We start from the raw sequence: 17,019 nt of genomic DNA on the forward strand, positions 1-17,019 counted from the left end.
TTGTTTAGAATTCAGAATGCATTTTCTAAGACTGAAAAACATGTTTTGAAAGAGCATTGGCTTTCCCCTCATAGATACACATTTCTATGCTTAATGCTACAGACCCGATTTTATGTATATAATGTGTTTCTAAAGGGGAAAAACAAGAAAAACACTTAGAATTGTTATTTGGATGCAAGGGAAACATTTCCCCACCCTGCAGCCTGGCTGCTTCAGACCAGAATTGACCTTCAAACCTGGTTCCCTGAAAATACAATCCAATCTTAACACTAGCTTTCTCATATCTGGCTCTGAAAGAAAGCAGAGCATTGTTTTTGAAGCACTATTAGAGGGACAGGGATAAGTGTAGGAGACAGTGGAGTTCTAAAGGTAGGGCATTGATTGTGGTCTTCTCTGAATGCAGACAATACAGGGGTATATTTAAAGAGAATTTAGAAAACAACAATTAAATGAACTAAATGGCCTAGGCAATCTACTTTCTACCAGTACTATGATCTGGAAACTGTAAATAACATCAGCGATAAAGGATTACTCCCTAAAAAATATTTTGTTAGTCTATATTTTAAACAATTAATGTGGTTACTATTAAGATTTAGTGTATATTAAATTCACAGATTTTTATTGCTTATCTTCTAACAGATACCACATGAGCTCCAGACACACACAAATTCAGCAACAAGTTTTTGTGTCATTAGTAAGTTCATAACAGTTCCAAATACTTTGAGCTCACTAAGGGCACGGTTCATGCATTTAAGCCCTGTGGTATTACATCTTTTTTTAAAAAATGTAAATATTATATTATAAATTAACAATGATAGCACGGTGATTATAAATATGAAGAAATAGAATCAGAATTAATTTAATTCTGTCATTTTTCATGACTAATAGAAGTTTTTATGTTTAACACAGTGAAATGGAGTGCAGGCCAGGAAGTCTGACAGTTTTATTTGGTCAGTCCCAATTGTCCAACTTGGTAACTGGCTACATCACGCATTCCATTTGGGCTGCCTTCCTTTCCCTCTTTCTTTTACCCACTCCCTTAACCTCCTTTGCCTCCCTAAGAAACTATTTGCTCTCAAATCCATGTCTCCAAATCCGCTTTTGAGGGAGTCCAAGCTGAAACACACCACAATGATCATATGGCGAATCCTACATCTGTGGCTAGTATTCCTGGCAGAAGAGCAGGTATCCCTAGATTTTCTCTTCTTTACTTTGTTCCCTGGATTTCCTCATACCACACCCTAGGGAGACGATATAGACAGAGCCAGTATGCGTGTGGCAGTTGTTTAGTGGAGGTAAGATTGCATTCACATTTATCTATATCTAGAGGAAATCCTAGATATGGTGAGCCTCCCAACACTGTTCAAGTTACAAATAATAGAGCTGAATCTGAAGATCAAAAATGGTGGACAAAAGGGGTCAAACAGCATCTATTTACGTGTCTTTTCTTCTTCCTTTGCTACCATTAGACCTGACACAGCTTGCTGGTACAAGTCTAAGTAGAGCTCTAAAATGAGCATTAGGCCAGGATTCTGGAGTAATCCTGATCTTTTCAGAACAGAAAAAGATCTCTGATGCAGGAAGGAAAATACAGGGAAAAGGAAACTCGAGGAGCAGCTTAGAAAGAAGGCAAGTGGCTGTGGTCCACTGAGAAGGTGTAAGGTTCAGAGAGAACACTCTTACAAGGGAATTCAAGTAAACGGTGACAGCCACATTTCACCTCCTTAAACTCTTGGATAAGATTCTTATAATAGTTCTCAGCTCGGCCTGCAAACCACTGAAGTTTTATTTATTTTTTCTCCAAAAACCACAGCTTCCCATGACTTGGATATAATAATCGGAATCCCTGGGCATAGTGCCTGGGTACATACATTTTTAAAGCTCTGGGGTAATTTTGACACACAAAGTAGAGATAAGGACCTAGAAGCAGAATAGGAAAAATGTTGCCCTAATTTGACAAGTAATTCCTTCTTTGTTTCTTAATCAGATGTTTCTAATAAGAATTCAAGAAGAAAAACTCCCTATTTATTTATTTGTTTGTTTGTTTGTTTGTTTGTTTGTTTGAGACAGGGTCTCACTGTCAGCCAAGCTGGTGTGCAGTGGCACGATCACGGCTCATTATAGCCTCAACCTCCTAGGCTCAAGAGACCCTCTCACCTCAGCGTGCTGAGTAGCTGCAACTACAGGCATATGCCATCATGCTCAGCTAACACTTTTTTTTTTTTTGTAATTTTTTTGTGGAGATGGGGGTCTCCTTTTGTTGCCCAGGCTGGTCTCAAATTCCTGGCCTCAAGTGATTCTCCTACCCTAGCGGCCAAAGTGTTGAGATTACAGGTGTAAATCACCACACCCTGCCGAAATTCTTGATAAATAAACTCTAGTCTCAAAGGACATGGTGTGTTTATCTGTCAAAATTGATGCCTCCTCAAAATGAATGTGTTTCTCAGTCACTATGTGGAATGGGCAAGGATTCTTAAGAAATAAACGGAATGCCAATGATGTTTATACTCTCCCAAATATCTTACATTCAAGATGAAGTGTATTTGCATGAATAAACACATGGAAAATCTGTAAGGTATAGATTCTGCCTTAAGGCCAGGTACCTTTCTGTGTTTCTTAGTACCTGAACTCATGATCTCTCTTATTACAACTAATGTTTTTTGCAGGAGGAAGGTATGTGCTGAAGGAATTGTTCTCCATCTGCTATTACTCCTTAGAGTCTTGAAGTCAATACTTGAATATTACCAGTGCAGCACAATGGCTGGTCAATGACTCAACATACAGCTGCAATATTAACTCAGGGCATGATTCACAAATGATTCTTTTTCTATTATAGTTGCTGACAAAGAGTCCTGGCAATGAACCCAGTCTTTTAGAGAAAAGTTGATCTTGGCAATGAATCCAGTCTTTAGAGAAAAGCTGATAGTTGATTGAGAGTGTGTGCGTGTGTATGTGGCTGTGTGTGTGTGTGTACACGGATGGGGGGGCATATATATACATGCATACAGAGCAGCAAGATGGAACCAAAATATATGAGTATATTGGGAGAGCATTTTGTCCTGGCTTGTCAGTATTCCAGTATTTTCCTCCCCGTTATGGGAATTAGTGTTGAAGTCAGACAGATCTGGGTTCAAATCATGGTTCTGTAACTTGATTGGTTATGTTCTGTGCCTTCTCTGAGCCTCAAACAATTGAAAAGAATAACATTTTTAAGTTATTGCAAAGTTGTTGGAAAGAGTAAATAAAAAGAGTACATTTAGAAATCACATCTGAATGGCTGCACACAATAAACACTTTCTTAAGTTTAATTGTCCAGTCCCGTAGATTTAGCCCAAATAACGTTATTTTTTCATAAAAATCAAAATAGAGGGGTTTTAACCAAAGGTGCTTAGAGTCATGCAACTACACATTTTTCAACAGTACTATGGGCAGAGTTTTAGAAAACGTCATTTAGATGCAAATGCATGGAAATATATAAACTAGAAATCATATAAATGCAAAACTTATTTTAGGACTATATTTCATTTTATCTCCTAATGTTTAAAAACACACACACCCACCCCCACACACACACACCCCCCCCCACACACACACCCCCACACACACCTCCCCCATGGCCTTCAAGTCCTGGAAACCACCTCTTGTCCCTATATAAATTACACTTTGCTTGTCATTTTTATTTTTTAATGGTTAATGATTTCCATGTAATAATTGCCAGTTTTCCTCTACCCCTTTGTCCCCTGCTGCAAAAGATCTAATCTATTCAGAGGAAGATAATTGCAGAGCTGTTGAAACAAAAAGAAATCGCTGCATCTCACCACTGTTGTGCGCCTCCAGCTGTGAGGCGGAGTTGACAGCAACCTTGCATAGCGAACAGTAAAGAAGCCGTTTTGCCTTTTCTTCCTCGGTCTCAGTAGAAGGACATGAGCTATTGCCAGTGACTGTCGTTGGGCTTTTTTCCACTTTAGAGGTGATCTCAGTTGTCATAACACTGCTTTTGCGGATTTCCACAGTTGTCGTCGTTGATATTGCTGGTGTCCCTGCAGTACCATCTGTATTCGAAAAACACAGAAAAAAGGGGAGAAAACAGTGATATTATCATTCCCTATTCAGGAATGTATCACGAATATTGCATTCTGCTTATAATGATAAGAGCAGCTAGCAATTGCTGTTTGTCAAGGATGCATCAATCACCTCATAAAAAAATTTACACAGATGACCATATTTAATTTCATGTATTAAAATAACACTTTCAGATGATTCTTGAATATCAACGTAAATACAAGTTTAAAATATTCTATGGGGTAAATATCCACAAATTTCTCTTGTTAACACATAGCCTTAGTACAACAATATTTATAATATATTGCAGTCTCTCAATGCATATTTCTAAATGGCTTTTTCTAGATTTTTAAACAATTAAAATAGAAGATAAATGCTTTTAAGATACTTTGAATTTCTTTACTACTTGTCTATTTTGCTTCTTTCTTTCATTCTTTCTTTTTTTAATTAAAAAACAGGTACAGATCCTTTTGCAATATTTATCCAAAAAGAAAAAGAGAAAGAAAAATTGGAGGCCTGATGCCATAATTGCTTTGACCAGATCAACAGTTCAGAAAATCATTGCTCTACGTACAAAGAGTTACAATTCAACCCAAGGTACAAAAATCATCAACATCAAAAGAAGAAGAATTCTAGTCTAGCGTATCTATTAAATACATGCCCTGTACCAAGTTGTACGCAGGGAGTTTGTGGCAAAAATATTCAGACATCAATAGCCACTATTCACGAGGAATTCACAGGATGGCCACACCATGCTGTTGTCACATTGTTTTAAGAATTAAATGATCATGAAAATGTTGAGGCACTGTAACTCTACAACCCTTCTGGCTCTAAAGTCTGATGCTAAATCTGGAGAGATCAATCTCCAAAGTAAAACTACCCTTTCTTAACTTTATTTGGGTATGCACAGCTCCCCTTCCAAATATGCCAATCACTGTTATGTTAGCAATGTTTGCCATACCCAATAACAAATTGCAAATAAGCTCTACACTTATATCCTATCTACCCAAATACTACTTTTTTGCCTTTCAGCTGGTTCTTAACTTCCTCTCCAAAATATTCCTAGGCTGCCTCTCCAGCTACATCTGCTATTGAAACTGTCTCTCATTCCATATACTGCTATGGTCACTATCTAATGCTACGTTGAAAAGTTCATGATAAAGAGACTTGGCAAGGATATAAGGACCAATGGTCTGTCTGCAGTTAAGTGTTGTCTGCATAAACACTTACTTCTTGTTAGTTCATCACTATCAAGAGTTGACTGCAGCTACAGAATGACTGTTAACTGGGATATCCCCTTTCTTCCAGGCATAGGGGTGAAAATATAGGTGAGGTTTTTTATTGCTTTTCTAAATAGGGCATCAGAAACACTAGTCAATAAAAAGAGAAATGAATCCTTGTTTAAGGGCTGTTGTATAAAAAAATTCATCTGGATCTTATTTCCTTTGCCTGATATTTCACACACTTTCAATCACTTATTTACCTGCTAAGATCAAGTAAGTCTCTTTCAGTGTCATGAAGAACATTCACCAACCAAGTTTTCAAAATCATGCTGCAAATATGTGTCTCATGGCTAGAGAAAAATAAATAAAATTACCCTAACACTAAGTTATGTCATTAGAATACTTTTATTCCCTTGCACACTGGAAGGTCCACTCCCTGATTAGCTTTTATTTGCCTGTTAAGGTTCCATTATTAAAATAAGAAGTGACAGCCAAAAAATCTCTCTGAGAACCTAGAGATGGAATAAAACATAACAACTTTAAGATGGTGCCATAGCTGTTTATTGCCCCCTATATACCAGAAATGATTGTTTGAAAGCATGAGTATATGTAACTGTGAATAAACAACAAGTAGTTAATTTGCTACGTGTTTTATATACTTAAAATAATTACGTATACTTATAAAACAATTCCATTTTTTATATTGTATAAATTGTATGTATTTATAAAGTAATTCCACAGTACAGAGCTGAGAAAATGAGAAAAGTCCAGAAGTTAAGAAAATTTCCCAAGGACACACAAGTAGTATATTGTGAGCCAAAGTCAAGTGTTTCATGGAACAAGAAAATTAGATTTTGAGGCAAAAAAAAATAAAGAAAGTTAAGAATGATACTCTTGGCCATGACTGTGGTTCTCCATAGTAAGGTCACAAGGAGCAGTTTTTAGCCAAAACCACTAAATTGTTCTTAGGATCAGCTCTATCAGGAGTGATAACCATAAATACAGATATTATATTTAAACTTAGTTTGGCCACACACTGAAGCTAGTGTGATACTGTGGGTATTTACTTCATTGAAATCTACTATGGTAAAGATTTCCCCAGTACTACCCTGCTCTAACAACTTTTCCTCTGGATTGACTTGTTTATTTGGTCTTAATCTGAAAATGGCACATAGCATAGATCATAGTAATCCTAAACTAACTCTCCTATTTATAGTGCAATTTATTGACAAAAGCATAGAATAAACAAAACCATGAATCTTTCGATTCCTGTGACATCTACGTTAGTGTTTCACTGACCACAGAGAATAATGTACATTTATACCAAAGACAACAGAAGATTAGAGACATCAGATTCTCTATGCCTAGGACTTAGGGAAGTATTAACATTTCTTAAGGCAAGTTCCTTGCATGAGACAGGCTTAGGGGAATTAATATCAACACTCAACTTCTGGTGCGTCTACTTTGTGGAATACTTTTGACCACATAGCTAACCATAAATCTGTTATTTTCTAAGCATGTAGTTAGTGTGAAAGAAATACAACATTACATTTTTATCTTAAATGTAATATGTAGAACTTGACTCCATAAAGATAGGAATACTATTAATTTATAGGGAGTCATTGATTTTTCACTTACCTTTGTTTTAGCAGTGATAAAGGGGTGTTTTTTAAACCAAGAAAGTAAGATAAATATATTTTAAGCATTATGGTTTATTCAAAGAAAGTCAACTGTTCTATATAATGCATACAAAATTACATATAGCAAAGAAGTTTACTTTAATATGGTCCACTGAATTACCAGTTATAAATAATTATTATCCACATGTTAAAATAGAATCTTAAATGAATGATAATGTTAACAGCATATACCCTTGACATGATGTGATGAAAATTACCTCTGTGGTCTTCCTTCTCATAACCCCTGTCTAACCATGAGAAAAACAGAAAACAGACCTACACTTAAGGACATTTATCAAATTCCTGACCAGTACTCCTCAAAATTAGCAAGACTATCAAAACGAGGAAAGTGTGTGCAACTATCACAGTCTAGAGGAACCTAAGGAAATATGAGAACTCAGTGTAATGTGGGATCCTGAATGAGATTCTAGGGCAAAAGAACATTAGGTAAAAACTTGGAAAATCAAATAAAGAATGGGCTTTCATTAACACTAATGTATGAATATCGATTCATTAGTTGTGACAAATGTACCATATTAATGTGAGATGTTAACAATAAGAGAAGCTAGATGCAGGGTATATGGGAACTTTCTGATATATTCTTGTATCTTCTCTGCAAATCTAAAACTATTCTAAAATTAAAGTTTATTACTTTAAGAAAAACAGAATTATAACCAGTCAACAAATGGTGCATCATTGAAGTTATTTTGTGGAATCATAGTCAGAAAGAACCTTCATGGCTTTAGAGCATAGTTTTCTTAATTTTTAGATACAGAAGTTTCAGGAAATTTCTCAAGGTCACATAGTGCTCTGAGATAATAACCAAGACTTGACATTGTATCTCCCAATGCCAAATCTAGTGCTTATTATCTTAACTGCAGTTACTCATGCACTCAACTTTATTCCATCAACATTTATTAAGCAACTATTTTGTGCTAAGTTCTATCCCAAACCATTGGGATAAGAAGGCCAATAAATATAGATCATGTACTTAGTGATAAAATAGTTTATGAGATATCCCATAAAGACTTGAAATAATAACTATTATTATAAACTTAACAATTCTTAATCTGCTTTGTTCATTGCTATATTCTTGCACTTATCCTTGGCATGAAATGGGCACTCAATAAATATTGAGAGAAAACAATGAATAAATTACCAATAATAGCTAATCATCATGGAAGCACTTTTAAAATATTTACAAGTATTAACTCATTCAATCCTCATAAAAAAACAAGAGGTGCACAACATTTTTATTATCATCATAGCAACAAAACTGAGGTATGGAGATATTTGGGAACTTGCCCAATGCCAGAGCTGCCAACAGGTAAATTTTGAACACAGTTCAAATTTTCAAATCAAAAACAATGATTTGAACACAGTCTGGCTCAGTTGCACGTGCTCTTCGTTTATTTTTTATTGCTTAAAATTTAACCTTTTATAAAATAATTTGAATTAGTCTTGATTTATTATGCATGCTGAAAGATAACATATTAAACATTCGACTATAAAAGAAACTAAGCATGGCTCAAGCTAGAGTCAATTATGTATATCCAAACATCCATTAAGCTAAGGTATTAAGTTGCTTAAAACCATTTAGAAGGAGGAAAGAAAAGGAAAACCTATAGCTCTCAACTAACCTCTTGTGCAGAATGGTAAGAATAAACCACAGGACTTCACTGCACCTTTTTTTCCCCCCTCAAAAGACAAGAAAGTGGGAAAATGATACACTTTTCTTACTGTTTCCCAAAGGCTGATTCAGATTTCTTTGCACTACTCTACCAAAGACTCTGGAACAATATATGTGACAAGGAGTTAAAAATAATGGGTGAAATTCAGTGAGAAGAGAAAGATTTGAGATGGTTGGGGCTTGCCTTTCTGTGCCATTTTTCTGCCAGCGCCCTGTAGCAAATATTCATTAATGCAACTGTCGCTATTTGGCTTTGGCATCAAAACAGATTGCTAATACATTGTGGAATGAGGCTTTAGTTGAGAATCAAAGGAAACATTAATATTCAAAGTGGCCCATTTATGACCTTCATCTTGTATAAAAACACTGTAAATACTTCTTTAAAAAAATCCATAAAGCATAAGAAAGGATTCCAAAAAATATCAACACTTGAATTTTGGATAGTAACATGAAGCAGCCAAGTTACATGGTCTGGGCAAGAAATTTATTCGTCTGCTTACAGACTTCGTAACTCAAGTGGAAAAACCAAAGGTGAGTTACTAGAGTTTCCTCTCAGGTAACAGGGATTAGTGTTATAACCCAAAGATGCTCATCATGTTTTCCTGTAGATTGAAGGCTCAGAATTACATCTGATTTATTTTCTTCTTTCCTATGTGAATTTAAGTCTCACTCAGACTTGCTAGGAAACGAAGAAAACAGCTGCTTCCTCATAAATATGCTGACATTCTGAAGTATGAAAAGGTGCTTCTAACAACAACAAAAAAAGTCTTTAGAAATTATTCCTGGTGGTTTATTTTCTACCAATTTTATTTCATTTAACTAAAATTTATTGAGCCCATTCCACAGTCTTAGACCCCGGCAGGAAGGGCCTTGGCACTGGCTGTGCTTAAAAGTCCCTTTATATGTGTATTTGTTTTTTTTTTTTTTTTCTTGTAAAATAAAAAAAGTTTCTACAGGGTTCTGTAACCAATGGAGCAGAGGGGAATTATGGGAAAGGGAAGTGAGAACTGAACTGGGTGCCCCAAAGGTCAGAGTACAGAGGCTGGGAGTTTATAAGTGTGTGCGTGTGCACTTATGAGTGTATGTGTCTATGTGTATGCATGTGCATGTATGGCTATATGTGTATATCTGTGTATAAGAGTGTGTGTGTGTGTGTGTGTGTGTGTGTGTTGAGAGGTTGGAAGGTATCACAACTTCTATCTGGAAACCAGAGAAAGAGTGGCTGTTTGTTTTTGTACACAGTACACATTTGGCCACCCTCAAATCACAAAAATGTATGTCTAAGCAGAAAAAGTCCCCCTGCCCTAAATTCCTCACTCCCATCGGCTAGAGTGGTATAGCTGTAGAAAGCGCTTTAAACTGTCTAGAAATCCCAAGGCCACCAAGTGAGGCTGGGGAGAAATCAAGTGCTCCACTCCACTTTGCAGGGTACCTGATTTGGGTGGGTCCAGTCACCAGCCAGAAGTTCTGGCTTTGGGCACAGCTTCCTCTCTGTTCTTACAAATCTGCTTCACTACTAGGCTCAAGGCTGATTCAAGTGAGGGGATTCTTTATTCTTCAGGTCACAAAGACAAATCCTGGGGAACAAAGTGTGGAGTTGCTGGGTAAAACTTGATATATATTTAGATATATGGCATATAGTCTCCATTTGTACGCTTGGCCCTGAAAATTTTGGGGGTTTGTCTTATAGGACCCATCCATATACAGGATGCTGTGTTAATCACAGGAGGTAAAAAATAAATGCAATATAAGTTGTATACAAGAGTAATAGGACTCTAATATAAAGAGTGGAGGGAACAATGAATTCCCTCTCCTTGAGAAGAATAAGCTGGAAGAAGTATTACTAGAAAACATTAGAAAAATGAATTGTACTTCAAACTGATTTCATTGTGTCTCTAATGGTCTGTGACTTGGTAGTTTCATGCAAAAAGTAATCACGTATACTTTTCATCAAGTGACAAGTTCTTTCCCATAGTAGCCTGCATGAAACTCTAATGTTCTAAGGGATTGGGTGACTATATGATTTCTTTCTACATTTACATTATTTGAACAAAATTTCCCAAGCCTTGTATGCATTAAAAATTTTAGAAAGGAGATTTTAAAATTTCCAAAACAAAAATATTGAACTGAAACGTTTGAGATGATTTTCAAAGCTGTCCAATTTATTATCTGTTTGAAGCAACTACATCAAGAATAGATTCATATACATAGATAATGGTTATCTGTTGAACTCACTATGTGCTACATATATTACATGCAAATTAGACCATAAATTATTCCAATGAAAAATATTAAGGCAGAAGCAGAGCCCATTTTAAAAATTTATCTTCTGGATTTCCCTCTTTTTCTTTTCTTTTTTTTTTTTTTGAGATAGAATCTCGCTCTGACACCCAGGCTGGAGTACAGTGGTGCAATCTCGGCTCACTGCAACCTCTGCCTCCTGGGTTCAAGCGATTCTCCTGCCTCAGCCTCCTGAGTAGCTGGGATTACAGGCACGCGTCACAACGCTCGGCTAATTTTTTTGTATTTGTAGTAGAGAAGGGGTTTCACCATGTTGGTCAGGCTGGTCTTGAACTCCTGACCTGAGGATCCGCCCACCTCAGCCTCCCAAAGTGCTGGGATTATAGGCGTGAGCCACTGCACCCGGTCTTTTTATGTTTTTTGAAATGGAGCCTCACTCTGTCACCCTGACTGTAGTGCAGTGGCACAATCCTGGCTCACTGCAAGCTCCATCTCCCTGGTTCAAGCAATTCTCCTGCCTCAGCCTCCTGAGTAGCTGGGTGACAGGCACACACCACCATGCCCAGCTAATTTTTTTGTATTTTTAGTAGAGGCGGGGTTTCACCATGTTGGCCAGGCTGGTCTTGAATGCTTGACCTCAAATGACCCACCCACCTCGGCCTCCCAAAGTGCTGGGATTACAGGTGTGAGCCATTGCGCCCAGCTGAATTTCCCTATTGATGCCAAAGAACAATTATTTTCATAGGGACTTGCCATTTTCTACAAAGATCATGTGATTTGAGAGGGCAATGTGAGAATGCTTTTTGTAGGATAATTTATGCAAAATTTAGACAATTCCTATTACTCATTCAAATTTGGGGATAAACAGACTAGAGAATCAGGTTGCCAGGACAGAGCACAGTTGCAGAAGCCCCCAAAAAGAGGTGGTGATCAGGACCAGGTCACACACCTTGACTTGGGTCAGGCAACTGAGGGTTGAGCTAATGAGATGAAGAAGGGGCAGCAAAGTTGGACCATGCAGGAGGAAGAAGCAGAGGCTCCTGAAGCACAGAGTCTTGACACGAATTGTCCAGTCCCCTAGAGGAGGTAAGTAGGTTCCGATATTGGCCAGCCAAAGCTGAGATCTACTGTATATCTTCAACCTCCACATCTCCGAAATGCTCTTAACCTCAAAATGGACCTTTCTAGATTAAACTGGGATTTCACCAAGTCAAAGCGCATATTCTCTCTAGACAATGGGTCTCCCCCACAACCTAAAAAGAAAGAAGCCAACAGAAAAAGGCAGATGTAAAAGGGTGACTGACAATAATAGTATTAGGGACATGTCCAAACACTGCTCATCTCTCCAGTGGTTACAAGACTGATCAGGCGGCTTGACTTAAGCTCACCCTCAGAATACAAGGTCTCTATTTAAAGAGAGATAAGCTGATTAGAGTTAGTATTATTACTTTTTTCCTCACCAGGTAAATTGTCCTCTTTCCTTTCCTTAGAATCCATAAATTAGGGACTCATTCCAGGAAAGAAGCCCTGGCATGTCTTATTAGCCTAATTTAATATCACAGCATTGTCCTTAGTTGATAACAATCACCTCAGCAATCTATATCAATGTCTTATCATGCCAATACCTTAATTTCTAAGTCAATGAGGATTATATTCTCTACTCATTTAGTATATAAATATACTCCATAACATAACTAGAACAGCATCTGCCAGACAGTTGGTAATTAATAAACATGGATGCTGCTGCCATCACATTTGTTAGGCATTTGCTTATCTTTTAAAAGTTGGAGTTATATCCCTGTCAGGTAGGTGGGGTGCTAGACTGCAAATTGGCATAGCAATAAAAAAGCATATCATTGACCTCCTAAACTAAGTTTTCAACCTTAATCATTTTCCTCTTATAAATTTTCAAATAATATTTATTTCATTCTTTTCTTTATGCTCCTTTGACTCTCAAAACATCCCCCTATCATGGGGCCATGACGTTGGGGAACTTTCACGAATCCTATTACTATAAACTAGTGATTGTGAGACTTTAGCATGCATCAGAATCACCCAAAGAGCTTGACAAAACACAGACTGCCCAGTCCCAGCCCCATCAACAGAGTTTCTGATTCAGTATGTATAGGGTGAGGTCTGAATATTTGCATTTCTAACAAGTTCCCAGGTATTGCTACTGCTGCTGCTCTGAGAACCACACTTCAAGAACCACCACTGACAGATCTGTCAATTAGTTTCTAGTTTAGATTAACTGGTCTCAGTTGTAAAGCTAAATGTTATTTAAATAGCAAGTCATGAATGCATGAAGAGGGAAATGAGAGATTGAGTAACCAGTGTCCTTGTTTGCCTGAGGGAACTGAGGGAGTTCCTGCGACATGGGACTTTCAGTATTAAAGTTGGAACATCCTAGACAAGCCAGGGGAAGCCAGGGGAAGCTAGTCACTCTAAGAGAGAAACCTGAAAAAAATTAGAAAATTCTTTAAAAAATTTTTAGATACTACCTAATCAACGAACTTTTTTTTTTTTTTTTTTTTTTTTGAGTCAGAGTCTCACCCTATCATTCAGGCTGGAGTGCAGTGGCACCATTTTGGCTCACTGCAACTTCTGCCTCCTGGGTTCAAGTGATTCTTCTGCCTCAGCCTCCTGAGTAACTGGGATTACAGTAGCTGCCACCACACCTGGCTAATTTTTGTATTTTTAGTAGAGATGGGGTTTCACCATGTTGGTCAGCCAGTCTCGAATCCCTGACCTCCGGTGATCTGCCCTCCTCAGTCTCCCAAAGTGTTGGGATTACAGGCGTGAGCCACCGTGCCCAGCCTAAAAAACAAACATTTCTATTGAGAGATGCACTTTTTGATAACAAATGAGGAAGGATAGAGACACATTCTGATCTTTGGAGCAGAGAAAAATACTAGTGGGAGCCTAAATAACCTTCTATTGATCAGTTAAACCAGGGTTTCTTTTGTAAGAATAAACTTTTCTCTCCCTAACTTAGAGTTTATATATTTCTAGGGGAATTAATTTTCTACTTTGTTCACAGATGTTTAGTATAAATCACAGTTCATCCTCTCCGAATATAATTTAAGCCAAAATAAATTAATCCAAACCTAAGTTCATGAGAAGGTAAGATTGTTAGGCCTTGATCCAGTTAATTGAGTGGGTCTGGCTACTGTACATACAATTGATAAGCACCAAGACAAATGTGTGAGTTTTATCAAAATTCGTGAGCTTCTGGATAAATATTACAAAAGGGAAAGGAAAAGGAAGACCAAAAGAAACTCAATTTACTCCGAAGGTATTGTAAGTGATTTGGATGCCACTAGATTAGGAAACTGCCTTTTTGTGCTTCTAATAGAGATTTTATTTTTCCTCCAGTAGGGCAGAATGAAAGAAAAGAAAGCCCTCCAAAATCTATGAATGATAGCACCCCTGTTCCAAGAGCTATCAGAGGAAAAAGGTACTGCATGCTGCAGTTAACAGTTTCTGTTTCATTAATGAGAAGAACTGTGTATTGGAAAGCTCAGTTTGAAATCTGGCAAGAAATCAAGATATGGTTTTTCAGTGACTGCCTTTGGTAGTTCATCTGTTTAACATATGTACTAATGGCCTTCGTCCTGCTGGCCATGTGCTTTAGGTTAAAAGTAAGAGTTTGTCATGTGTCCTTACTATCCATGATATCTAACTATTAGAATTATGGCATGATGAATCATGAATCTTGAAAGCTTTTACTAACTGAAGTTGAACGAAAAGTGAGAGAAAGCTTACCTCTGACTGGTAATTTAGAATGAGTAGGGACTGTAAAAGGTGAAGATAGCCATGCCAAGTTATTTAGGACACAAATACTTGCTCTAGAATCTTGTTGGGCAGCACATACAATGAAAATGAAGAAACAACAGCCAGCTCTTCAGTTTTTTGTACCATAGAGCTGTCTTGAAGATAAGAAAACAAGCTCCCACAATAAAGAGTGCAATGATAAAATATTTAGTATGGAAATAATTTAGAACATTATCCCATCTGGACTCAGGCATTTTATTGTATGTGCAAGAGTTATAATACTTAGCATTTTTCATTACAATGTTAGTGTTTCATAGATTAACTATGCAGAAAATGTTTTAATCACCAGAAAGATACCATGATGTAACTGATATGCACTTGCCACAATATACTGCTCAGACATCTAGATTAAAGGATTTTTCATATTTCAGGGAACTAGAAAAGGAGTTTTCAGGGAGTAAATTCCAGTGGATAAATCATTGAAAATGGTTGACAAAGAGGATGGAAGTATAGAAAAGGAAATGAGAAAAATTACATAAATTGAGAAAACATTTTTTAACCAATAATTTTTCAGCAACTCCTGAGCATTCAATTTCAACTATAAGCTGAGTTAAAACTCAAACTACCCGTCATTTCACTCAAAACAGCAATGTATTATTATTTTTCTCTCTGCAAAGAAGGAAGAAAAATAGGGGTCATCGCATAATACAATGATTTCTTGATAGAATTTCTCTCTTCAAAGTAGTTTCCATGTTGTGTTATCTTCAGTCAAAGATAATTTTTTAAGAGCTGGAGGATAAATAAATATTAGAGAAAACATACTAATAAATATGGAATAGGAGATATCAAAAGTCTACTGATTATTTACAGAAAGGTTGGCCACTGAAAAACTGTTAGAGCTGTTTGGAAAATAATATGGTACAATTCTGGAACAAATGTGTCTCTTTCCCAGCAAAATCAACAGACCTCTTTCTAAGAAGCCAAGATTCCCTTTTTATCTTCAGAAACCATATAAACTAGATTTTCATGAAATTCCAAATATAAACTTATCTCTCCTCTTATTCCCATTAGCTATCACATAACTCCAGAAATTCCAAACTACAGCAAACTGCCCCTTGCACAAAAATTTGCCAAACTATGTATTATTCTTTTCACATTTGAGAAGACATTCATTGTAATTGTGTCACCATTTTGTCAAAGCATTAATTTAAATGTTTAAAAAAGTCAATCTCTCTTTTTTTCAAAATGATATGAAATAACAATTTTTATTTTCTTAGGCTTCATCCAAACATTGTATATTTTAGCATTAAGCAACTTTAAATCTAATTATTTAAGTATGTATTTAAGAAAAAATGACTTAATTGTTAGTTCTGTCAATCAATTTTCAACTCAGTACTTTAAGATAAATATATTTTAGGGCAGAATTGTATTAATAAAGTATGCTAAGAATTCATTTCAAAATAAATCTGTATTATCTCTGAAACTGTCTAAACTGGCCACTCTTATCCTGTAAAATGCTAAGTATTTTTATAGCCACAAAATAAAAAAATAGAAATCTAGTACCATATGACTGACCTCTCAAAGGATGCTGGCATTTCTATTTCATTTCACTCATTGAGATCTCGTTACATGAGTTAAATCACAACATCATATTGGAGCCCATTTGATATAAATAGAAGTTCTAATATTTCACCATTAATTTTGATAAGATAATGTTTAAAATATAATCCGTGGCTGGGCGCGGTGGCTCAAGCCTGTAATCCCAGCACTTTGGGAGGCCGAGATGGGCAGATCACGAGGTCAGGAGATCAAGACCATCCTGGCTAACATGGTGAAACCCCGTCTCTACTAAAAAATACAAAAAACTAGCCGGGCAAGGTGGCGGGTGCCTGTAGTCCCAGCTACTCGGGAGGCTGAGGCAGGAGAATGGCATAAACCTGGGAGGCGGAGCTTGCAGTGAGCTGAGATCTGGCCACTGCAGTCCAGCCTGGGAGACAGAGCGAGACTCCGTCTCAAAAAAAAAAAAAAAAAATATATATATATATATATATATAATCCATAATTAAGCTTTAGAATAGAGTCATTGTTTTATTCAGGATACATATTTGTATAGTTGTTTTTTATTATCAATATCTCTGTTACCTTTAACAACAACCCAATTGTGAAATTTAAAAGCTAGCACTGTGAGTAAATTGTTTTGCTTTATGGGTCATGCTTTAAAATTAGGTTAATTCTCTTGGTACATAAGATCTTATTTGTTGTATATCATGTTATCTATAAAAGTGTTTTATAGCAAAAGTAGGTTATTTTGAAAATGTTTCCCTAGCAATGAAAAAGCCTTATCATGGAT

At 36.6% G+C, this 17,019-nt stretch overlaps 1 protein-coding gene across 2 annotated transcripts in view; it reads right to left on the bottom strand.

The window, feature by feature from the left end:
* ZNF385D (zinc finger protein 385D) overlaps positions 1–17,019 on the bottom strand; it is a 988,862-nt gene that overhangs the window by 14,011 nt on the left and 957,832 nt on the right. For both annotated transcript variants that reach the window (XM_033212780.1, XM_033212781.1), the window contains one exon: positions 3,819–4,052. In XM_033212780.1, coding sequence (XP_033068671.1) covers positions 3,819–4,052 — 234 coding nt within the window. The remainder of the gene's footprint in view (positions 1–3,818; positions 4,053–17,019) is intronic.

Source organism: Trachypithecus francoisi, unplaced genomic scaffold, assembly GCF_009764315.1.
Source record: "Trachypithecus francoisi isolate TF-2019V2 unplaced genomic scaffold, Tfra_2.0 Lachesis_group0, whole genome shotgun sequence".
Lineage (NCBI taxonomy): Eukaryota > Metazoa > Chordata > Mammalia > Primates > Cercopithecidae > Trachypithecus > Trachypithecus francoisi.